This window comes from Nerophis ophidion, linkage group LG17 (assembly GCF_033978795.1).
Source record: "Nerophis ophidion isolate RoL-2023_Sa linkage group LG17, RoL_Noph_v1.0, whole genome shotgun sequence".
NCBI lineage: Eukaryota > Metazoa > Chordata > Actinopteri > Syngnathiformes > Syngnathidae > Nerophis > Nerophis ophidion.
Window position 1 is genome coordinate 20472268 of NC_084627.1, and position 25103 is coordinate 20497370.

Genomic DNA, 25103 nt, shown 5'->3' on the forward strand with positions numbered 1-25103 from the left:
TTCCGAACGTCTTCCATTTACGGATGATGGAGGCCACTGTGTTCATTGCCACCTTCAAGGCAGCAGATACTTTTCTTTACCATTCCTCAGATTTTTGCCTCAAAAAAATCCTGTCTTGGAGGTCTACAGACAACTCCTTCAATGTCATTGTTGGTTTGTACTCTACCATGCACTGTCATGTATACTATAGGACCTTAAAATAGACAGATGTGTGCTTTTCCAATTCATGTCCAACCAACCAAATTTATTACAGGTGGACTCCAATTAAGCTGTAGAAACATCTTAAGTATAATCAGTTGAAACAGGATGCACCTGAGCTCACTTTTAGGCTTCATGGTAAAGGTTGTGAACACTCCAGCACTGATTTCTTAGTTTTAACATTTTCAAATAAATTAGCAAATAATTCTATATATATATATATATATATATATATATATATATATATATATATTTCACATTGTCATTAGGGGGTATTTTGTGTAAAATTTTGGGAACAAAATGTATGTATAAAATTTTAGAACAAGGATGTAACTTAACAAAATGTAGAATAAAATGTGTGAATACTTTCTGAATGGACTGTACAATGTGTCAAGTAGACAAAAATAGTTTTTTCTAGCCTCTCACCCCGTGTAGTGACTACCGCTCCCATTGGGAACCCGTTTCCAATTCCTTTGGCCATGGTAACGATGTCAGGAAGGACATCGTGACCTTGAAAACCCCAGAAGTGGCTCCCTGTGCGTCCGAATCCAGTCTGCACCTGAAAACGTGACATAAAGTGTAAACCAAACTTTGTTCATCGCTTGGTGGAAACTACAAAACCCAAAACCATTGAAGTTGGCACATTGTGTAAATCATAAAAAAAACCCAGAATCCAATTAATTGCAAATTTTTTTCAACTTATATTCAATTGAATAGACTGCAAAGACAAGCAAGTTAACGTTCGATCTGATCAACTTTTCTTATTTTTTGCAAATATTAGCATTTGGAATTTGATGCCTACAACATGACTCAAAAAATCTGGCACTAGTGCAAAAAAAGACTGAAAAAGTTGAGGAATGCTCATCAAACACTTATTTGGAACATCCCACAGGTGAACAGGCAAATTGGGAACAGGTGTGTGCCGTGATTGGGTATAAAAACAGCTTCCAAGAAATGCTCAGTCATTTACAAACAAGGATGGAGTGAGGGTCACCACTTTGTGCACAAATGTGTGAGTAAATTGCCCAACAGTTTAAGAACACCAATTTTTAACAAGCTATTGCAGGAATTAAAGGGTTTCACCATCTACGGTCCGTAATATCATCAAAAGGTTCAAAGAATCTAGAGAAATCACTGCACATATCATTGAATGCCGTGACCTTTGAGCCCTCAGGCAGTGTTGTATGAAAAACCGAAATCAGTGTGTAAAAGATATCACCACATGGGCTCAGGAACACTTCAGAAAACCACTGTCAGTAACTACAGTTTGTCGCTACATCTGTAAGTGTAAGTTAAAACTCTACTATGCAAAGTGAAAGCCAATTATCAACAACACCCACAAACGCCGCCCTTTGCTGGGCCTGAGCTCATCTAAGATGGACTGATGCAAAGTGGAAAGGTGTTCTGTGGTCTGACGAGTCCATATTTCAAATTGTTTTTGGAAACTGTGAACATCGTGTCCTCTGAACCAAAGAGGAAAAGAACTATCCGGATTCTTATGCACAAAGTTCAAAAGCCAGCATCTGTGATGGTATGGGGGTGTGTTAGTGCCCAAGGTATGGGTAACCTACACATCTGTGAAGGCACCATTAATGCTGAAAGGTACATACAGGTTTTGAACCAACATATGTTGCCATCCAAGCAACGTCTTTTTCGTGGATTGCCCCTGCTTATTTCAGCAAGACAACGCCAAGTCACGTGTTACAACAGTGTGGCTTCATAGTAAAAGAGTGTGGGTACTAGCCTGGCCTGCCTGTAGTCCAGACCTGTGTCCCATTGAAAATGTCTGGCGCATTATGAAGCGTCAAATAGGACAACGGAGACCCCGGACTGTTGAACAACTTAAGCTGTACATCAAGCAAGAATGGGAAAGAATTCCACCTGAAAAGCTTCAAACATTGGTCTCCTCAGTTTCCAAACGTTTACTGAGTGTTGTTAAAAGGAAAGGCCATGTAACACAGTGGTTAAAATGCAACTTTTGCAATGTGTTACTGCCATTAAATTGTAAGTTAATGATTATTTGCAAAAAAAAAAAAAAATACGTTTCTTAGTTCTAACATTGAATATCTTGTCTTTGCAGTGTACTCAATTGAATACAAGCTGAAAAGGATTTGCAAATCATTTGATTCTGTTTTTATTTACGATTTGCACATGGTGCCAACTTCACTGGTTTTGGGTGTGCAGGATTCCTTATCTGTTGAGATAAAAAGCAATTATTACTGATACTCACCTCATCCTGTAGTTAAGCTCAAAGGATCATCAACAATACTCAACAATATAACTTTACAGTGTTCCCTCCCTACCCTGGTGGTAGGTGACGCTGTTTATTTTTACGAATAATATATGCATTTAAAGTCTTAATAAGCCCCCCACAAAACTTTTACACACACTGACAAACGCTTACCATGAATTGATAAATGTGGACCCCGACTTAACTTATTGGGGTGTTATCATTTAGTGGTCAATTGTACAAAATATGTACAGAACTGTGCAATCTACTAATAAAAGTCTCAATCAATCAATCCATCTTTTGGTCTTAACAGACTTTATACCCTGTGAAACTTATGTAATTCAAACATGGAAGGCTAAATGTTTGCTCAAACCTCATCGTACTCAATGTCACTTGGTAATTCTCGATGCAGTAAGACGGTAATAAGTGACTGAAGTGGCGAGGGAACACTGTACATGGCACATAAATACATATTGATAGGTAAAATATAAGTCTAACCTCATCGGCTATACAGACGCCTCCTTTCTCTCTTACAAGTTTGTAAGCCTCCTTGAGGTAGTTTTTAGGATACTGCACCGCTCCCGCAACTCCCTATAAAAAAACAAAATATGTCAGTGTTTGGTTTTTCTTATTATATACAGTGGAACCCAGATTTACGAACTGAATTGGTTCTTATACATGGTTCGCGAATAGAAAAGTTAGTGAAGCAGAGTTCCCATTAAGAAACAATGTATGTATGAATAATGAGTCCCTATTTTAGTTAAGGTATGTACACTTTGAACACAATTGACATGACCGAAACATGAGAAGTGGGTGATGGATCAACTTTCTGTGTAATAAAAAAAGTCAAAACAACAACAAGCTGCTGTATGCGCTGCTCTGCCAAAATGTGCACACACCAAAGTCACTATGGGGCCCTCTCACCATCGAAATCAGAGCATACATGCCAACCCTCCCGATTTTTCCGGGAGACTCCCGAATTTCAGTGCCACTCCGGAAAATCTCCCGGGGCAACCATTCTCACAAATTTCTCCCGACTTCTACCCGGACAAAAATATTAGTACCTGGAAGGCATACTTGGTCAACAGCCATACATGTCACACTGAGGGTGGCCGTTTAAGCAAATTTAACACTGTTACAAATATGCGCCACACTGTGAACCCACACCAAACAAGAATGACAAACACATTTCAGGAGAACATCCGCACCGTGACACAAAATAAACACAACAAAACAAATACCCAGAAACCTTTGCAGCACTAACTCTTCAGGGACGCTACAATATACACCCATGCTACCACCAAACCCCCCTCAATGTCCTGAATTCGGAGGTCTAAAGGTTGGCAAGTATGAATCAGAGTGCTGTCTTGTCTGCATGTTTGTGTTTGGAAGAGCGAGAGGGACACTAGAAGATAGTGTCTCTCCTCTGCTGTGATTCTGTTTTCTTTTCTAGAAAAGATCGTCTTCACCACAATATAAACTTTTAGCGGTTACTTACTGTGCTGCGGTCATGCTTGTGAGCATACTTGCCAACCTTGAGACCTCCGAATTCGGGAGATTGTGTGTGTGTGTTTGGGGGGGGGGGGGGGTGGGGGTGGGGGTATGTTGCAGAATCCCGGAAGAGTTAGTGCTGCAATGGATTCTGGGTTTTTGTTCTGTTGTGTTTATGTTGTTTATGTTCTCCCAAAATGTGTTTGCCATTTTTGTTTGGTGTGGGTTCACAGTGCGCCGCATATTTGTAACAGTGTTAAAGTTGTTTATACGGCCACCCTCAGTGTGACCTGTATGGCTGTTGACCAAGTATGCCTTGCATTTACTTATGTGTGTCTGTAAAAGCCACATTTATTATGTGATTGGGCTGACACGCTGACCAGAGCTATGTAAGTGTCAATATATACCTTGATGTTGCAGAAAAAGGACCATATGTTTTTTTTAACCGATTTCCAAACTCTAAATGGGTGAATTTTGGCGAATCAAACACCTTTCTATTATTCGCTCTCGGGCGATGACGTCACAACGTGACGTCACTTAGGTAGTCAATCTGCCATTTTCTCAAACACATTACAAACATCGAGTCAAATCAGCTCTGTTAATTTCCGTTTTTTCGACTGTTTTCTGTACCTTGGAGACATCATACCTCGTCGGTGTGTTGTCGGAGGGTGTAACAACACGATCAGGGACGGATTCAAGTTGACTTACGTGGAGTGTGCATCAATTAGCATGGCATGCTAATCGATGCTAACATGCTATTTAGGCTAGCTGTATGTACATATTGCTTCGTTACGCCTCATTTGTAGCTATATTTGCATCCAGCCTTTCCCTCCACCCCCATTTAATGCCGAACAAACACTTACCAATCGACTGATTCAAGTTGCACCAGTGTCAAAAGATCTGAAAGTCCCTTGTCTGCACATTTTAGCGGCGATGCTACAACAGACATGACACAGAGATGTATGGATAACCTGCAGATGCATTTCCAACGATAAAGTCAACAAAATCACAAAGGTGAGTTTTGTTGATGTTGACTTATGTGCTCATCAGACATATTTGGTCGCGGCATGACTGCCAGCTAATCGATGTTAACATGCTATTTAGGCTAGCTGTATGTACATTTGTAGCTATATTTGCATCCACCCTTTCCCTCCACCCACATTTAATGCCAAACAAACACTTACCAATCGACGGATTTAAGTTGCTCATGCACATTTTACCGGCGATGCTAAGACAGACATGGCACAGAGATGTATGGATACCCTGCGACACTCAATCGTTGGTTAGAGGGCACTCGCCAAATGGCCTCAATAGCTATTCGCTCAATAGCTTCAGTTTCTTCTTCAATTTCGTTTTTACTATCTGCCTCCATACTCCAACCATCCATTTCAATACAAGCGTAATCTGTTGAATCGCTTAAGCGGCTGAAATCCGAGTCTGAATCCGAGTCTGAATCCGAGCTAACGTCGCTATATCTTGCTGTGCTATCCGCAATGTTGGCATCACTAAATGACGTCACAGGAAAATGGACGATGGATTTGAAGATAGCGAAAATCAGGCACTTTAAAGCCTTTTTTCGGGATATTCCATGATGGGTAAAATTTTGAAAAAAAAATCAAAAAATAAAATAAGCCACTGGGAACTGATTTTTATTGGTTTTAACCCTTCTGAAATTGTGCTAATGTTCTCCTAGAAGACACGCCCCCAATATTGTTGTCAAAGCGGAAATCGGGAGAAATTCGGGAGAATGGTTGCCCCGGGAGATTTTCGGGAGGGTTGGCAAGTATGCTTGTGAGTGCCATAAATGTACTCCTTTTTTTTTTTTTAACTCCATGATTCCCTTCTTATTTCGACGCTGGTCTGTTTAGTTTTTGGGACTCCTATTAAGTTAAAAAAAATGGACAAAACTTGTCAAAAGGCGCTAAAAAACAAAGAAAAGGAACACATGCTTGAGTGTTGATAAGTGACTTCTCCTGTGAAAGGCTCTGCCTACCAAACAATGTTTTGCCCTGCTTTCTTGCCTGCAGGCACCTGAATGAAGTGTTTTTCCACACAGACATATTTGGCTTCATCTGAAAACATTGTAAATCAAAAAGTTTGCATACATGGGGGTTCGTAAATCGAGGTTCCAATGTATTTAATATAAAAGAGTGCTTTAATTACAAAGAATAAGTATATAAAGACGCTACAAGTACAAAGTCAATCAATCAATCAATCAATGTTTACTTATATAACCCTAAATCACTAGCGTGATTGGGAACGTGACTGACTTGCTGTTTAGGGGTATGTCTTTCTGACTTCCAGTTTCTGTCTATTAAAAATAATGTCTGATTTCCTGTGCATTTCCAGGTACAATGCTGTGGAGTGTACTGTTCCTGTCGAGGGGTTCTGTTGTCTGACTTCCTGTTCACTTCATGGTACGTGTCCTTCTGACTTCCTGTTCAATTCCAGAAGCATGTGTGTCTGTCCCTATTCAGCGGCACGTCTGTCAGACTCTCTATTCCTGTCCGGGAATAATGTAGTGTTAATACCTGTCTTTGTGAAGTGAAGTGAATTATATTTATATAGCGCTTTTCTCTAGTGACTCAAAGTGCTTTACATAGTGAAACCCAATATCTTAGTTACATTTAAACCAGTGTAGGTGGCACTCGGAGCAGGTGGGTAAAGTGCCTTGCCCAAGGACACAACGGCAGTGACTAGGATGGCAGAATCGGGGCTTGAACCTGGAACCCTCAAGTTGCTGGCACGGCCACTCTACCAACCGAGCTATACCGCCTCGTCTTTGTCTAATGGCTGGAACATGTCTCTCTCACTTCCTGTACATGTCTACAGACATGTGTGCCTTGGATAGTATAGCTCGGTTGGTAGAGTGACCGTGCTAGCAACTTAAGGGGTCCTGGTTCGATCCCCGCCTCCGCCACCCTAGTCACTGCCGTTGTGTCCTTGGGCAAAACACTTTACCCACCTGCTCCCAGTGCCACCCACACTGGTTTAAAGGTAACTTAGATAATGGGTTTCACTATGTAAAGCACTTTGAGTCACTAGAGAAAAGCGCTGTATAAATATAATTCACTTCCTGTCCCTGTCCGTGGGCTCTGCTGTCTGATTTTCCTGTTCCTGTCCAGGGGCCTCATGTAACAACCTTGCTTACACACGAAAACTTGTCGTATGCACTTTTTCACGAAAAACATGTGATGTATCAGGACTGACTTCATGGCTGAAATAAGCAGGGGCGTCCATTGGTGGTTGTTCAGGCTCTGCCAACATTTAATTTTAACAATATAAAAAATATCGAGGCAAAGACACGCATTTAATGCTTCATATTCATATTCACATTTTTGAGGACATATATTATTTTGATGTAGTCAATAATTTCGCCACCACAATGTGTTCCTGGGACTCCTTGGCCATATCAAGCAGACAGTAGTAGCGGGTGGTCGCCGTACACTAATACCGGAGACTGAGGAGGATGTCACTTACACCATAAAGGCCTACTGAAACCCACTACTACCGACCACGCAGTCTGATAGTTTATAAATCAATGATGAAATATTAACATTGCAACACATGCCAATACGGCCTTTTTAGTTTACTAAATTGCAATTTTAAATTTCCCGGGAGTTTCTTGTTGAAAATGTTGCGGAATGATGACGTGTACGCGTGACGTCCCGGACTGTTAGGAAATATTAGCGCTGCGCACACACACAGCTAAAAGTCGTCTGCTTTAACTGCATAATTACACAGTATTTTGGACATCTGTGTTGTTGAATCTTTTGCAATTTGTTCAATTAATAATGGAGAAATCAAAGTAGAAAGATGGAGTTGGGAAGCTTTAGCCTTTAGCCACACAAACACACGGTGATTCCTTGTTTAAAATTCCTGGAGGTGAAGCTTTCTTATGGATCAGAGCGGTCAAGCGAACATGGATCCCGACCAAATGTCAACCAGCAGTTTTCAGTGAGAAAATTGTGGTAAACAGTCGCCACTTACGAGGGATCAGCTGAGCTTGAGCCGTACATACAGCTGCCGTCGACTTAAATCAGACACTGGCCTCAAGACACCCGTGGATACACCCTTCCGACTATCAGGTACTATTAAACTCACTAAAATACTAGCAACACAATAGAAAGATAAGGTATTTCCCAGAATTATCCTAGTAAATGTGAACCTGTCCCAATGCAATCGCGGTTTTTTTTAACTTGATTTTTTTTTTTCTAGTCCGTCGCTATCAATATCCTCAAACACGAATCTTTCATCCTCGTTCAAATTAATGGGGAAATTGTCGTTTTTTCGGTCCGAATAGCTCTTTTTGTTGGAAGCTCCCATTAAAAACAATGTGACGAGCCCTCAATGGATGACGTCATCGTCTGCTACTTCCGGTAAAGGCAGGGCTTTTCTGTTAGCGACCAAAAGTTGCGAACTGTATCGTCAATGTTCTCTACTAAATCCTTTCAGCAAAAATATGGCAATATCGCAAAATGATCAAGTATGACACATAGAATGGACCTGCTATCCCAGTTTAAATAAGAAAATCTCATTTCAGTAGGCCTATAAACTCTCCTGTGTTGTATTGATAAATTGAGTAACCAAACAAGAGTCAAAAGTATTTCGTATCCTTTGTGATATGCTGCCATGTTTACATTTAAAAGGTTGCAAGAATACATAAGTCCGTCCACTAGCGCCACCTATAACCGGTTGTAGCGACTATATCTTTTTGAAACACTCATCTGTTTTGGCGATGTACCGTATTTTCCGGAGCATAAGGCGCAACGCCGTTGAATGGTCTATGTTTTTTTAGCTTTTTTCATATATAAAGTACACCGGATTATAGGGCGCATTAAAGGAGTCATATCATTAATATTTTTTGTAAATGTAAAACACTTCCTCAAAATGTTGCATAGATTATGTTTTGCAGATCATCTTCAAGCCGCTTTCTGACAGTCGCTTGCGGATGCGCCGTTTTGTGGGCGATCTTATTTACGTGGCGCACCTTTGGCAGCGTCTTCTGCCCGTCATATTTGTTGTAGCGGTGTAGCGTGCAAGGACGGGAGTGGAAGAAGTGTCAAAAATGTAACTAACTGTTTTAATGACATTCAGACTTTACTTCAATCAATAACGGAGCAGCATTTCCCCGTCCGGAAACAACAACACCAGAAATGTGTCCCGTGAAAAACTCTAATGACTAAAGTTCCTTGGGGGAATAATGTAAACTCACTACACCAGTATGTTTTAGCGCTTTCATTGCGAGTTTACAGACAGATATAAGTGAGAACTTCCCACTACTTTATATTAGAAATGGCAACAGTGGAAGATAAATGTCCCATAACAAGAAAATAGAGAAAAAGGAGAAGCTTATCGACTACGGTGTGGGGACAGACTACAAAGGCGGACTCGCGTAATTTTTCAGAACTTATGCAGATCCCAAATATAGATCAGCAGGTAACAGAAGGTAAGAAACGTTGCTTTTGCATAGTATTGGTAACCAAAATGCCAGATAATATATCTTATCTTATACACACATCATAACAATACTCGTATGTTGAAGCACATCGAGCGGTGCGGCTTCATAGCTTACCAAAGTCGTACTAAAACATTTTGATAGATTTTTGAGTGCTGTGTGTAATGTTTTATATTTTCAGTGGAACATATAAAATGTTGGTGTTGTTTACTTGAGTCAAATTGCCATCGTAGTGCAGCCTACACTTATCTCTTATGTTTGACTGCCATCTACTGGTACCCACTTATTATTACATCATGTACCAAATAAAATAGCTTTGAGTTGGGTAAGCTCAACCAAACATATTCCTTACATTAGACGGACCGGGAAAATGAAAGGATTTTAAATGCGCCTTATAGACCGAAAATACAGTATATTCATCTTCTTATTCACCTTCTTCCTGATGCCCGACCATTTGTTTTTTATTTCAGTCTGCGGTTCCCGCAGGACACAATCAAAGTTTATTTATATAGTCCTTAATCACAAGTGTCTCAAAGGGCTGCACAAGCCACAACGATGTCCCAATTTAAACTCGCTGGCAATAACTCCAAACGCCAGAAACAAGCACCTCCTACAGTCTTGTGATTGGCCATAAAGTGCAGTGCTTAAACAAATGGCTACTTTCAATATGATTTGTCTTTTTAAACGCGGGCGTAACCTGGGTGTGTTCTGGGCGTGCCATTTCAAGCCAACTCCCCAGATCAATTCCATGTTTATTGCAATGCAACAAAGTAATGTGCTTGGATTTGTGTACGTGCACACTTTAATACATCTGGATTTTTACCTGCGTACAGAGTGTTCTGGATTTGACCGTATGTTTCGATTTAGTATGAAATCCACGCAACTGTTGTTTCATGAGGCTCCAGGAGCTTGACTGTCTTACTTCCTGGTCCGGTTTACATACTTCATATTTCTGTCGAGAAGCACAGTCGTTGCACTTCCTCTTCCCGCTCATAAGGTACACAGCCGTAAATATATATAAAAAAACAACAACACCTGGATAGGTTCTCCAATGAAAGCAGCGATTTTAGAGGGCACGCTGGTGGTAAACGTCTCTTTGAGCTGGTCAATGTACTGTTCATTAGCGATGCAGTGGCCTGTGGGATTAAAATGACAAATGCATTATCAGAGACAGTTAGTGTTGCTCAGAGGCCAGTACACACGTCCAAATTGAGAATTTCAATTGAACAATCTTGAGTATTAGAATTTATATTGAATTAGCTTGGTTTAGCTTAAATGCTAAAGAAAAAACAAACACTAAAATTAATCACGAATTCCCTTCATTTTGAATAATTGATCATATTCTGTTGATATGAAAAAGAGTAAATGACACAAAATGTGTTTCTAATTGCCAGATGTTGTTGAGATTGAAACTAAATCCGACCATCAAACCTGATTGAACAGTATAGTGCAGTATTTTTCAACCACTGTGCCGCAGCACACTAGTGTGCCGTGAGATACAGTCTGGTGTGCCGTGGGAAATTATGTAGTTTCACCTATTTGGGTTAAAAATATTTTTTGCAAACCAGTAATTATCATCCGTAAATAATGTGCCGTTGTTGAGTGTCGGTGCTTTCTAGAGCCCGGCAGAATAACCGTGTAATACTCTTCCATATCAGTAGGTGGCAGCCAGTAGCTAATTGCTTTGTAGTTGTCGGGAACAGGTCATGTGAGACGACGATGGTTTGTCGTGATCACAATATGCAGGCGACAGCGGGTAAAAAAGGTATCAAACGCTTAAACCAATAATAAACAAAAGTCGAGTGCCGTTAAGAAAAGGCATTGAAGCTTAGGGAAGGCTATGCAAAACAAAATTAAAACCGAACCGTCTGCAAAGTAAACAAAAACAGAATGATGGACCACAGCAAAGACTTACAGCGTGTGGAGCAGACAGCGTCCACAAAGTACATCCGTACATGACATGACAATCATCAATGTCTGTACAACTTAAATAGTCTTGATTGAGAAAACAAAGCAGGTGAAGGGTAGCTAATTGCTTTGTAGATGTCGGGAACGGGTCATGTGAGACGACGATGGTTTGTCGTGATCACAGTATGCAGGCGACAGCGGGTAAAAAAGGTATCAAAAGCTTAAACCAATAATAAACAAAAGTTGAGTGCCGCTAAGAAAAGCCATTGAAGCTTAGGGAAGGCTATACAAAGCGAAAGTAAAACCGAACCGTCTGCAAAGTAAACAAAAACAGAATGCTGCACGAAAGCAAAGACACACAGCGTGTGGAGCAGACAGCGTCCACAAAGTACATCCGTACATGACATGACAATCATCAATGTCTGCACAACTTAAATAGTCTTGATTGAGAAAACAAAGCAGGTGAAGGGTAGCTAATTGCTTTGTAGATGTCGGGAACGGGTCATGTGAAACGACGATGGTTTGTCGTCATCACAATATGCAGGCGACAGTGGGAGGCAGCGTGCAGGCAAAAAGATATCTAACGCTATCTAACCAATAATAAACAAAAGTCGAGTGCCCTTAAGAAAAGGCATTGAAGCTTAGGGAAGGCTATGCAAAACGAAAATAAAACTGAACCGTCTGCAAAGTAAACAAAAACAGAATGCTGGACGACAGCAAAGACTTACAGCGTGTGGAGCAGACAGCGTCCACAAAGTGCATCCGTACATGACATGACAATCATCAATGTCCCCACAGAGAAGGATAGCGTCCGCACAACTTAAAAAGTCTTGATTGCAAAATCAAAGCAAGTGCGGGTAATAGACGTAAAACTGCTACAGGAAAATACCAACACAAGAGGAAAAGCCACCAAAATAGGAGCGCAAGACACGAACTAAGAACACCAAAAACTATAAATAAGTCACGGCCGGATGTGACAGTTGTGTAACAGTACACCTACTTTGAGACAAGACCTATAGTGATGCATGGTTGGTTATGCTTTAAATGAATTTTAAACACTTGCGAGAACGACTTTTTAACTGTCAATATCGGCTGCTGAGTTTCATTTTTCAATTATTTTTGCTGGTTGTGTGCCTCTGGATTTTTTCAATGAATAAAAAGTTCCTTGGCTCAGAAAAGGTTGAAAAACACTGGTTTAGTGTACATCAGGAGTCACCAACCTTTTTGAAACCAAGAGCTACTTCTTGGGTACTGATTAATGCGAAGGGCTACCAGTTTGATACACACTTAAATACATTGCCAGAAAAAGCCAATTTGCTCAATTTACTTTTAATACATAAATCTATACATATTTAAAAAATGGGTATTTCTGTCCTTCATTCCGTAGTAAATTTTTTTCATTTTACAGAAGGTTTTTTGTAGAGAATAAATGGTGAAAAAAAACACTTAATTGAACAGTTTAAAAGAGGAGAAAAAGCGAATAAAATGAAAATTAAATTTTGAAACTTAGTTTCTCTTCAATTTCGACTTTTTAAAATTCGAAATTCAACGGAAAATAATGAAGAGAAAAACTAGCTAATTCGAATCTTTTTGAAAAAACTAAAAAAAGAATATATGGAACATCATTAGTCATTTTTCCTGATTAAGATTAATTTTATAATTTTGATGACATGTTTTAAATAGGTTAAAATCCAATCTGCACTTTGTTAAAATATATAACAAATTGGACCAAGCTATATTTTTAACAAAGACAAATCATTATTTCTTCTAGATTTTCCAGATACATTTTTTTAAAAGAAATTCAAAAGACTTTGAAGTAATATTTAAATTTGATTCTACAGATTTTCTAGATTTGCCAGAATAATTTTTTTGAATTTTAATCATACTGTAATAGGTTTGAAGAAATATTTCACAATTATTCTTTGTCGAAAAAACCGAAGGTAAAATGAAGAATTAAATTGAAATGTATTTATTATTCTTTACAATAAAAAAATTAAATTTAGTTGAACATTGATTTAAATTGTCAGGAAAGAAGAGGACGGAATGTGTTTAAAAATCCTAAAACCATTTTAAGGTTGTCTTTTTGAAAGTTATAAGAAGCAAAGTAAAAAAAAAAATTTTTTATTCAAACAAGTGAAGACCAAGTCTTTAAAATATTTTCTTGGATTTTCAAATTCTATTTGAGTTTTGTCTCTTTTAGAATTAAAAATGTCGAGCAAAGCGAGACCAGCTTGCTAGTAAATAAATACAATTTAAAAAATAGAGGCAGCTCACTGGTAAGTGCTGCTATTTGAGCTATTTTTAGAACAGGCCAGCGGGCGACTCATCTGGTCCTTAGGGGCTACCTGGTGCCCGCGGGCACCACCGCGTTGATGACCCCTGGTTTACATATTGTCAGGCTTAATGGGCAGCAACATAGCCTTGAGAATGGGTGCCAATCATCTGGCTTCTTTTAAAACTTTATTTCTCAAATCTATTATGGACACGACATCAAACTGTGACCTCAGAATCACAGTCCAGTAGGTTAAAAATTTTGAGCGCATTCACAGTTTTGCTACAACTCCAACGAATTAGTCAATGACTGACAGTAGGAGACTTTGAACATGTCTGCTGTTTTTGTCCAGGTTTTACTGATAAAAAAGCACATGTCCCCCTGACCTGTGTGCTAATAATAATGAAAGAAATCGATGAAGAATCAGGCAAACTACTGAAAGACCTAAAAACCGCTGGTTGATTATGGTGGCGCGTCAAGAAATTCAGCATGTTCCAGGATACATGCTTGATTTAGGAGAATACATTGCTTACGGATGACTTAGTCTTGAATTGACATGAGTGTTGTGTGCTGCTGTGTACCTTGGGCACAGTTACAGTCCCTGATGGTCTGCACAGGAGAATCCCTGCAGTGGCTTCCTCCCCACGGACCTCTGAACACATCAGGACACATGGTCTGGTTTTTAGGGTGGAACAAAGTCAGCAGGATTCAGGGCAGCACGAAGCGTAAAAAAACAAACAAAGATATATTAGTATGTATTAAGAGCACAAGAATACAAGACCAAAGATACTACAAACCCCGTTTCCATATGAGTTGGGAAATTGTGTTAGATGTAAATATAAACGGAATACAATGATTTGCAAATCATTTTCAACCCATATTCAGTTGAATATGCTACAAAGACAACATATTTGATGTTCAAACGAATATACTTTTTTTTTTTTTTTTCAAATAATAATTACCGGTAACTTAGAATTGCCAAAGTAGTTGGGAAAGGGCATGTTCACCACTGTGTTACATCATCTTTTCTTTTAACAACACTCAATAAACGTTTGGGAACTGAGGAAACTAATTGTTGAAGCTTTGAAAGTGGAATTCTTTCCCATTCTTGTTTTATGTAGAGCTTCAGTCGTTTAACAGTCCGGGATCTCCGCTCTTGTATTTTACACTTCATAATGCCAGACATTTTTGATGGGAGACAGGTCTGGACTGCAGGCGGGCCAGGAAAGTAGCCGCACTCTTTTTTTATGAAGCCACGCTGTTGTAACACGTGCTGAATGTGGCTTGGCATTGTCTTGCTGAAATAAGCAGGGGCGACCATGAAAAAGACGGCGCTTAGATGGCAGCATATGTTGTTCCAAAACCTGTATGTGCCTTTCAGCATTAATGGTGCCTTTACAGATGTGTGTAAGTTACCCATGCCTTGGACACTAATGCACCCCCATACCATCACAGATGCTGGCTTTTGAACTTTGCGTCGATAAAAGTCTCGATGGTTCGCTTCCCCTTTGGTCCGGATGACACAATGTCGAATATTTCCAAAAACAATTTGAAATGTGGACTCGTCAGACCACAGAACACTTTTCCACTTTGCATCAGTCCATCTTAGATGATCTCGGGCCCAGAGAAGCCTGCGGCGTTTCTGGATGTTGTTGATAAATGGCTTTTGCTTTGCATAGTAAAGCTTTAACTTGCACTTAAAGATGTAGCGACAATCTGTTTTTAGTGACAGTGGTTTTCTGAAGGGTTTCAGAGCCCATGTGGTGATATCCTTTAGAGATTGATGTCGTTTTTTGATACAGTACCGTCTGAGGGATCAAGGTCACTGTCATTCAATGTTGGTTTCCGGCCATGCCGCTTATGTGGAGTGATTTCTCCAGATTCTCTAAACCTTTTGATGATATTATGGACCGTAGATGTTGAAATCCCTAAATTTTTTGCATTTGCACTTTGAGAAACGTTGTTCTTAAACTGTTTGACTATTTGCTCACGCAGTTGTGGACAAAGGGGTGTACCTCGCCCCATCCTTTCTTGTGAAAGACTGAGCATTTTTTTGGAAGCTGTTTTTATACCCAATCATGGCACCCACCTGTTCCCAATTAGCCTGCACACCTGTGGGATGTTCCAAATAAGTGTTTGATGAGCATTCCTCTACTTTATCAGCATTTTTTGCCACCTTTCCAAAATTCTTTGTCAGGTGTTGCTGGCATCAAATTCTAAAGTTAAGGATCATTTGCAAAAACAAAAAAAGTGTATTAGTTTGAACATCAAATATGTTGTCTTTGTAGCATATTCAACTGAATATGGGTTGAAAAGGATTTGCACATCATTGTATTCCGTTTGTATTTACATCTAACACAATTTCCCAACTCATATGGAAACAGGGTTTGTAGAAACAAGTTCAAGTAGAATTAATAAAGTATAAAAATAGTCACATCAATAGCAAAAAAGTGTGAACATATTTTGTAATGGGATGGCCTGCAGATGTAGCCAATTTAGCCTGTTTTTGTCTCACCTAATGGCCAATACTACTGTAGTATGGGTATTTGTTGTCAATGTAGCCATTTTTATGCTTGAAAATGCTTAGTTCAGGCTAAAACAACATGTAATATGCGTTTAAAAAGTCCACGATTGAGTGACTTCAATCTTCAAAGGGCTATGTTGCAAGGGACCACTGTATTTTAAGTACTACAAAAATGAAGTGTCCATCCATCCATCCATGCATTTTTCTATCGCTTGTCCCTTTTCGGGTCGCGGGAGGTTGCTGGAGCCTATCTCAGCTGCATTCGGATGGAAGGCGTAGTACACCCCGGACAAGTCGCCACCTCATCACAGAGTAACCCTAACCCTAATATGTTCCCCTAGTGTCCAAATTACTCTCAATTTAGTCTTTGTTAGTTAAAATATGTTCCCCATTCGTGCCAACTCGATGTCCAACGCATACTCTTAAGGTAACAAGAGTAAGGTTTACACTCCGGCACAACAGCACTGACTGGTCTCTCTCTGATACACTAACAGAGTAATGGGAATTTTTAAATTTGGTACAATAACTGTCTGAACATAAACCGTTAACATTGATGATAATATTATATTTTATTTCACTACTTTTGGAATGTTCTGTGTCGTGTTTGTGTGTCCTCTCAATAGTTTTGTTTATTGTTGCTGTTCTGAGTGTTGCTGGGTCAGGTTTGGTTCTAGAATTGGATTGCATTGTTATGCATTGCCATGTATTGTTTTGTTGTATTAAATAATTTTTTAATAAATATAAATAAATAAATAAATACATTTAAACCGTTAAATGCCTAATTTCATAATGACTATTTCCACTAAAATGATCTGAGTGTATTCCAAGAAAATACCTTAGTCAAAATATTCACAAAAATACTTTGCCAGATACAATTTTACAAAAATAAAGTTGAAGCATAAAAATAATACCAGTTAATAAATTGTATCAACTATTTTTTGTTTGTCATTAATTTTTTTTACAATAAAAAATACAACTTGATTATCACTAACGTTCAACTTTAAAGGGGAACATTATCACCAGACCTATGTAAGCGTCAATATATACCTTTGATGTCGCAGAAAAAAGACCATATATTTTTTTAACCGATTTCCGGACTCTAAAAGGATGAATTTGGCGATTTAAACGCCTTTCAATTGTTCGCCTGTTGGAGCAATGACCTTTCACCCGTGACGTCACATCGTGAATCGACCCGCCATTTTCTCAAATACATCACACACACCAAGTCAAATCAGCTCTGTTATTTTCCGTTTTTTCGACTGTTTTCCGGTACCTTGGAAACATCATGCCTCGTCGGTGTGTTGTCGGAGGGTGAAACAACACAAACAGAGACGGATTCAAGTTGCAACAGTGGTCAAAAGATGCGAAAGTCCCTCGTTTGTTGCGCACACTTTACAGACGACAGCTATGCTACGACAGAGATGGCAAGAATGTGTGGATATCCTGCGACACTCAAAGCAGATGCATTTCCAACGATAAAGTCAACGAAATCACAAAGGTGAGTTCTGTTGATGTTATTGACTTATGAGGAGTGCTAATCAGACATATTTGGTCACGGCATGACTGCAAGCTAATCGATGCTAACATGCTATTTAGGCTAGCTGAATGTATATTCCATCATTATGCCTCATTTGTAGCTATATTTGCATCCAGCCTTTCCCTCCACCCACATTTAATGCCAAACAAACACATACCAATCGTCGGTTTAAAGGCGATCGCCAAATTCGTCCGCGCTTCCTCCCGTGCCGCTGTCTGTCGTGATATGGCTCAAAAGCTTCTGTTTCTTCTTTAATTTCGTTTTCGGTACCTGCCTCCAGACTCCAACCATCCGTTTCAATACATGCGTAATCTGTTGAATCGCTTACGGCGCTGAAATCCGAGTCTGAATCCGAGCTACTATGCTATACCTTTCTGTGCTATCAGCAATGTCTGTTTTTGGTGGCTTCACACAGTGACGTCACAGGACAATAGACTGGTGGATATAGCCATGGTGTAAATCAGGCACTTTAAAGCCGTTTTTCGGGATATTGCGTGACGGGTAAAATTTTGAGAAAAACTTCGAAAAATAAAATAAGCCACTGGGAACTGATTTTTATTGCTTTTAACCATTCAGAAATTGTGATAATGCTCCCCTTTAAACAATTCTCTTACTACTTTCCTCTTTCATCTCATAACATTGCGGATCTTTGGTCAAAACCGCATTCTCCTAACTTTTTGGACTTTATTTTTATCCATCCATTTACTACCCCTTGTCCCGTTCGGGGTCGTGGGAGCCTACCTCAGCTTTTTGTTACAGATATTTCTTAACTTGTTTTCTCAGCTCTCCTAGAAATACTACCATGTCTGTTTGTGCGTGGAAACAATTGCCGCCTTAATTGACATCGAGGGGGAAACAAAAGAAAAGGTTGCTGATTCCATTTGCGCTATGTGTCAAAGAAAGAAAGAAAGAAAGAAAGTGAGCCATACATACGTTTGTACAACCGAGTCCCATGGCAACTGGGAACTTGTAGCTTGAGTTTGAAGTCAAACCGATTGTCTGTGAGCCACCGCCGTGGTATGATCCTCTGCAAGAGAGAAAATAAAAAGAATAGTCTCTAACACAGTGGTTCTTAACCAGCGTTCGATCGAACCCAAGGGGTTCGGTGAGTCGACCTCAGGGGTTCGGTCGAGGTCAAAACACACCGGACTCTTTGTGTAAATACAAACTTCTCCCTGTTGGCATATTACAGATACGGCAACAGCTGACTGATTTGCAGGTGTGTAATTTGTTGTGAGTTTATGCACTGTCTTAGTTTTGTTGTTTGAACAAGGTGATGTTCATGCACGGTTCATTTTGTGCACTCGTAAAAAAAACATGGTAACACTTTTGTAAAGACGGGAAGGCATGGCGCTGCCGGGTTTGTCCGTCCGTGGATGCGTCGGGCAAGAACACAGCGTAAGGAAAGATATAAACAAAAGGAGCTAGCCTGGGAGTTAGAAAATAACGAACAGGGGATTAGCGTGGAAGCTAACGGGTAGCTAACAGGCAAACAGAAGTCGTACTTGTATAATGAAAAATAAAACGGAAGCAGGGAACAAAAAACAGTAAGCTACAAACATCAACTGAATATAGCTTACCGCTACGCTGCAAAGACAATGTACGACACGACAGGAGCGATAACACATCACAAGAGGGACTAGACGTTACATCAACAAGACAATACAATGATCCAGCAACTGACACAAGACAAAACAGGTACAAATAGGAGCAGGCTGATTGGCAACAGGTGTGGCCAGGTGCCAATCAGCCACAGCTGAGGAGGAACACAGCACTCAGGGAACAAGACAGGAAGCTGAAAAAATAAGAGCACTAGACAGGAACTAAGGACAGGAAATACTAAACACAGAGGAAACAGACAAATGCAGAGGAAAAAACTAAAACATAGACAAACTGTCAGGGGAAAGCCTGACATTTTCAGCCCTATTCTGAGCGCACGTAAGCTTTAGAGAAGTGGCCCCTGGTCTGTACATGGATACTCTTATGTCGAATAGACACAAGCCATTACAACATAGTGTTCATAGCAAGCCAAGGAATAAAGGAAACAACTACCTTCTAAAGCAGGCCTGGGCACTTATTTGGACTGTGGGGCCAAATTTTGAGAAATAAATGTATCTGGGGGCAGGTATATCTATTTTCAGGAACAAAACCTCACAATAATGTCTGATTGAATGCTAAAAACTTTATAACAGACCGCCTTAAAAAAAACGGGATGGAATTTTAGTTTTTTTTTACTGAATGAGACACCCAAAATGTACATGAAAATAAAGAATGTAGGATTTACAATATTAACTATGACCGATAAAACACTGAATATTGAAAATATACAAATGCCACACCCCCTCTCAATCGACATATTTTACAATCAAGCAAAACGCAACAAAAATGCAACAAACACAGCAAAATATGAACACGAAGAGTAAAAAAAAAAAAACCCCACCTACAATGTGCTATATTTGATACATCACTAAGCTTTAGAACATTGTTGTAAAACTGTCCCCTTCTGCGGTTGTCCCTGACACCTGCATTTTGGAAAAACTTTGTGGAAACGCTCCCCGCCCACACTGCTTGGTGCCTCAACTGAGCTGCTGTGACTTACATTACCATAGAAACTAATTTGATTACCATAGTAACTAATTAGACGACCATAGTAACTAATTACAGTAGATGATCATTGTAACTAGTATATTGTGCAGATTCCAACCACTGAAATACTTTGTATACCGTATTTCCTTGAATTGCCGCAGGGCATATAGTATGCGTCTGCCGTGAATTACTGCCGGGTCAAACTCGCTTCGCAAAATAATTAGCACATGCTTAGTATTACCACCGGGTCAAACTCGGAGGAGGCTGATTTCAATACCGGTAATTTGAAATCGCATAAAGGGAAGAAGATTAAGAGCTAGCTATTCAGTAGGATTTAAGGTCCAAGCTTACATCACACTAAAATGTTTACTCCATGCCTTTGGTAAGTACCTTGAGTGAGAAGAGGTTTTAAAATAATTAGCGCATGCTTACTTTTACCACATGCCTTTGCTAAGCGCAGGAGTGAGAAGAGGTTTTAAATTAACTAGCGCCCAGGTGGCAATTCAAGGAAATATGGTAGTTCAAGACTTACAGTCATTAGAAAACATCACTGCACATCATAATGGCAGCTACACTTTCCATCTCAAAGATCTAATTAAATATTTGGGAATCTCCAACGGGCCAGATTGAAAAACTTAACAGGCTGAATGTGATTTGGCCAGCCTTCAATGTGGCCCGCTCGATCATTCAAGTCAGGGGTCTCAAACTCAATTTTCCTGGGGGCCACTGGATAAAGAAACTGGGTGAGGCTGGGCCGCAAGAAAAGATTTCTTAAAAAATCTAACATGCACTCCTTAATGAATTCACCTTCTATGAATGGCTTTCCCGCCCTAGCAACATACTTGCCAACCCTCACGATTTTTCCGGGAGACTCCTGAATTTCAGTGCACTTCCCGACAATCCACCGTTGCAACCATTCACCCGAATTTGTCCAAATTTTCACCCGGCCGACATTATTAAGGGCTGCCGTGACTGCACTGCTTCTAACGTCCTCTACAACAGTGGTTCTCAACCTTTTTTCACTGTGAACTGTGAACATTTTTTGAATGTAATTTTTTCAGTGATGTACCCTCTGTGAACATTTTTTTCATTCAAGTACCCCCTAATCAGAGCAAAGCATTTTTGGTTGGAAAAAAAGAGATAAAGAAGTAAAATACAGCACTATGTCATCACTTTCTGATGAATTAAATTGTATAACAGTGCAAAATATTGCTCATTTGTAGTGGTCTTTCTTGAACTATTTGGAAAAAAAGATATAAAATAACTAAAAACTTGTTGAAAAATAAACAAGTGATTCAATTATGAATACAGATTTCTACACATAGAAGTAATCATCAACTTAAAGTGTCTTCTTTGGGGATTGTAATAGAGATCCATCTGGATTCATGAACTTAATTCTAAACATTTCTTCACCAAAAAATAAATCTTTAACATCATTATTTATGGAACATGTCCATAAAAAGTCTAGCTGTCAACACTGAATGTTGGATTGTTGTATTATTTGTTCACAGTTTATGAACTTATATTCATATTTCATTGAAGTATTATTCAATACATATATTTATAAAGGATTTATGAATTGCTGCTATTTTTTATAATAATTTTATAATAAATATCACTTGCCCCTTGGCATACTTTCAAGTACCTCCAGGGGTTCGGGCATCCCTTAGAAGAGGAATACTGCTCTACTACATGTCATCGCGCACGCTTCTATATCACACCACCAATGTGCCAACTCTGTATCATGTTGTGTGAGACTTGTGCAGAACTACGTCAGTGGCTGCAAGACGTACTTGTTCAACAGCCATACAGGTCACACTGATGGTGGCCGTATAAACAACTGTAACACTGTTATAAATATGCGCCACACTGTGAACCCACACCAAACAAGAATGACAAACCCTTTTTGGGAGAATTTCTGCACCCTAACACAACTTAAACACAAGAGAACAAATGCCCAGAACACCTTGCGGCCCTGACTCTCCCTGGCTACAATATACAACACCTCAACCGACGCAAGTAGGGAGGGTTGGGTGTGGGGGGTTGGTGGAAGCGGGGGTGTGTCTATTGTAGCCCGGAAGAGTCACGGCTGCATGGAATTCTGGGTAATTTTTCTGTTGTGTTTATGTTGTGTTACGATGCGGTCATGCGGATGTTCTCCCGAAATGTGTTTGTCATTCTTGTTTGGTGCGGGTTCACAGTCTGGCACATATTTATAACAGTGTTAAAGTTTTTTTAACGGCCACCTTTAGTGTGTGTAGCTGTTGATCAAATATATCTTATATATAATATATAACACACGTGTGGTTTGCATGGCCAGATGCAACATATAACTGGGCTTGCATGCTGCCAGTTCAGGATGTAGAGGGCACTAAAGTACCATTATGGCACTCCCTGAATATTGTTGATATGATATGAATCGACAGGGGCTTCAAGAGAATTGGTGCCCTGAAATTTACGGGTCTCCCGGGAAAATTGGGGAAGTGGGCAAGTACGACACTGTTTAGCGCCGTTCATATTAAACTCGCGGGCCGCACCAACAATAAATTGTCATATCAAAGTGCGGCCAACATAATAACGTCGCGGGCCGCAATTGGCCCTCGGGCCGCATTTTTGCGACCCCTGATTTACATAATTTACACTCCAGGGGGTGGAATGTGGAGGGGGTTGGGGCAGGGCGGAATAGCCAAACATGTTACACTACACATTGTAGGAGGATACAATGCATCTGGAAAGTATTCACAGCGCTTCACTTTTTCCACAAGTTGTTATTCCAAAATGGAAAAGATAAATTTTTTTCCTCAAAATTCTACACAAAATACCCCATAATAACAAAATAAAACAATATTTTTTTGGGGGGGGAAATTCATTTAAAATTTAAAACTAAAGAAAGCACACATACATACACATACCGCTTTTAAATGTAAACAAAGGTGAGCAGGTTGACATACATTGTGGTTAGAATAATATATTTTTTATACATGTGTCGTTTTTGTTATTGTTTAAGAACTCAGGGACTTTAACTCAGAAAATAGGTCCCTAGACAGAGGAGGACTTTAATGGCAAAAACCAAAGGATTTAATTAGAGCCAAGGAAAAACCCTTCTAATTGTTCTATGTAAAAAGAACCTGGGGCTGTCGTGTACCCCAATAAAGTTTTATGTTCGCCATGTTACGCCTGTGTGGCATTGTGGTACCGGGTTGAATTCCCTCGAGGATGCGTCAAAATTGAACACAGCAAAGGTAAGTTTTAACAGATTTATTCTACAACAAGGATCTAAGAAACAAAACACTGGATCTAACAAAAGGAAACCAAAGACGCTAGTATGAGAACTTGGTGATACAAAATGCAAACTAAACTGACCCATAGGCACAAAAGAGAAAACAAAAACTTCAGCATGAGAACTGGAATGAACAATGGCTAGCGTGAAAAGCTTAGCGAGAATATACATACATGAAAGTATTGCAGGCGTAACTCGTTGCGTGAAAAACTAATTTAGAGTCCCAGACAGAATAAACAGAAGAGGTTGGCTTATAAAGGGAAGCTGATTAGCAGAGAACAGGTGTGCGGGAACCGAGAGTAACAGCTGAAACTGATAAGTAACCATGGTGATGGACTAAACGGGAAATAAACGGCTCAAACGGAGAATGAGAACAAAGATGGAAAAATAAACAGTAATATGTGAAGATCCGAGTCAGGGATCACAACACGCCAGTTGCATTGCCATACATGCATTTGTGCAAAAAGACAAAAATACACCAAAGTCCTTACTGTCTTCAGTTGTGGCAAGCAATCCTCCTCACAATATTCCACATCAAACAAACACAAAAACATGCAACAGCTTGGTCCACTTAAAGTGCTGGCAATACACGTTATACATGGTCAGAAAAACCTAACCAGCCACATTTATCCAAACCTGGCCCACTGCAGTAATCAGCCCACACCCCCCTTAAGGGACAGTACCAAAAACTATGACATTTTCTTCCCGCCAGGTATCTTCAATAAACATCAATCAAATACTAAATACATACAGGATTCAGGATGCTTTATTATTGTCCATTCTTTAACATGTACAAGACACATTGGTACTGAAATTACATTTTCGGCACAGTCCCACTAAGAGCAGACATATATTACAGGGAGACAAGACAGGACGCCAACGGATCAGCCACTCACGGCGCTCCTTAAAAAAGGTGGAAAAAAGGTGATATTGGGAAGAGTAAAAAATATCAGTCAAAGGCTGGACCCTCAGGAGGGGGTCTTAGACTGAGTCCAAGGGAAAAAACTAATTTGCCAAAGCACACATAAACCTGTTACATATAATCACAACAACTCGCAACAAAGAGGGGTTCAGGGGGAGTTGGGGCCCTGGAGGCCGGCCTGCTGCTATTAAGCGCTACTCGGCCGCCCATCACCCCAAAGGAAAATCAAGCGGTGGTGAAGGTGTGGGGTGGGGGTGGGGAGTGTGTTTGTGTATATGCCCATTGTCTTTGGGTGTAGTGGCGTTGTGTCCATAGGCCCGTCCCCATTCTGCATGCATTGCAAGCAAAGTTCGACTTCCAGGTGTCGTTGAGGAGGGAGGGAGGTCAAAAGCGTCCATTTTTGAGAGTCCTCGGGGGATGTTTGCAGAACCGCCTGCTCCTGTTGTTGCACCAAGGCCATTCGAGGGAGTCAAATCGTAAATATACTAGGGGTTATACTTGTAATAGTTCCAATGATGATATAATTTATTACAAATGTGCCATTTCCTGGAATAATTCAGTAATGAAAAATACATTTCCACGAGATATTGCACTTGGGGCGGTTTAGCTCGGTTGGTAGAGCGGCCGTGCCAGCAACTTGAGGGTTGCAGGTTCGATTCCCGCTTCCGCCATCCTAGTCAATGCCGTTGTGTCCTTG

General features: G+C 40.0%; 1 protein-coding gene across 2 annotated transcripts in view; it reads right to left on the reverse strand.

Annotated features, from left to right (window-relative positions):
• agxt2 (alanine--glyoxylate aminotransferase 2) overlaps positions 1–25103 on the reverse strand; it is a 67498-nt gene that overhangs the window by 12120 nt on the left and 30275 nt on the right. For both annotated transcript variants that reach the window (XM_061876498.1, XM_061876499.1), the window contains exons 6-10: positions 18552–18645; positions 14139–14232; positions 10413–10513; positions 2927–3019; positions 625–757 (exon numbers count right to left, since the gene is read on the reverse strand). In XM_061876498.1, the coding sequence (XP_061732482.1) occupies positions 625–757; positions 2927–3019; positions 10413–10513; positions 14139–14232; positions 18552–18645 (515 nt within the window). The remainder of the gene's footprint in view (positions 1–624; positions 758–2926; positions 3020–10412; positions 10514–14138; positions 14233–18551; positions 18646–25103) is intronic.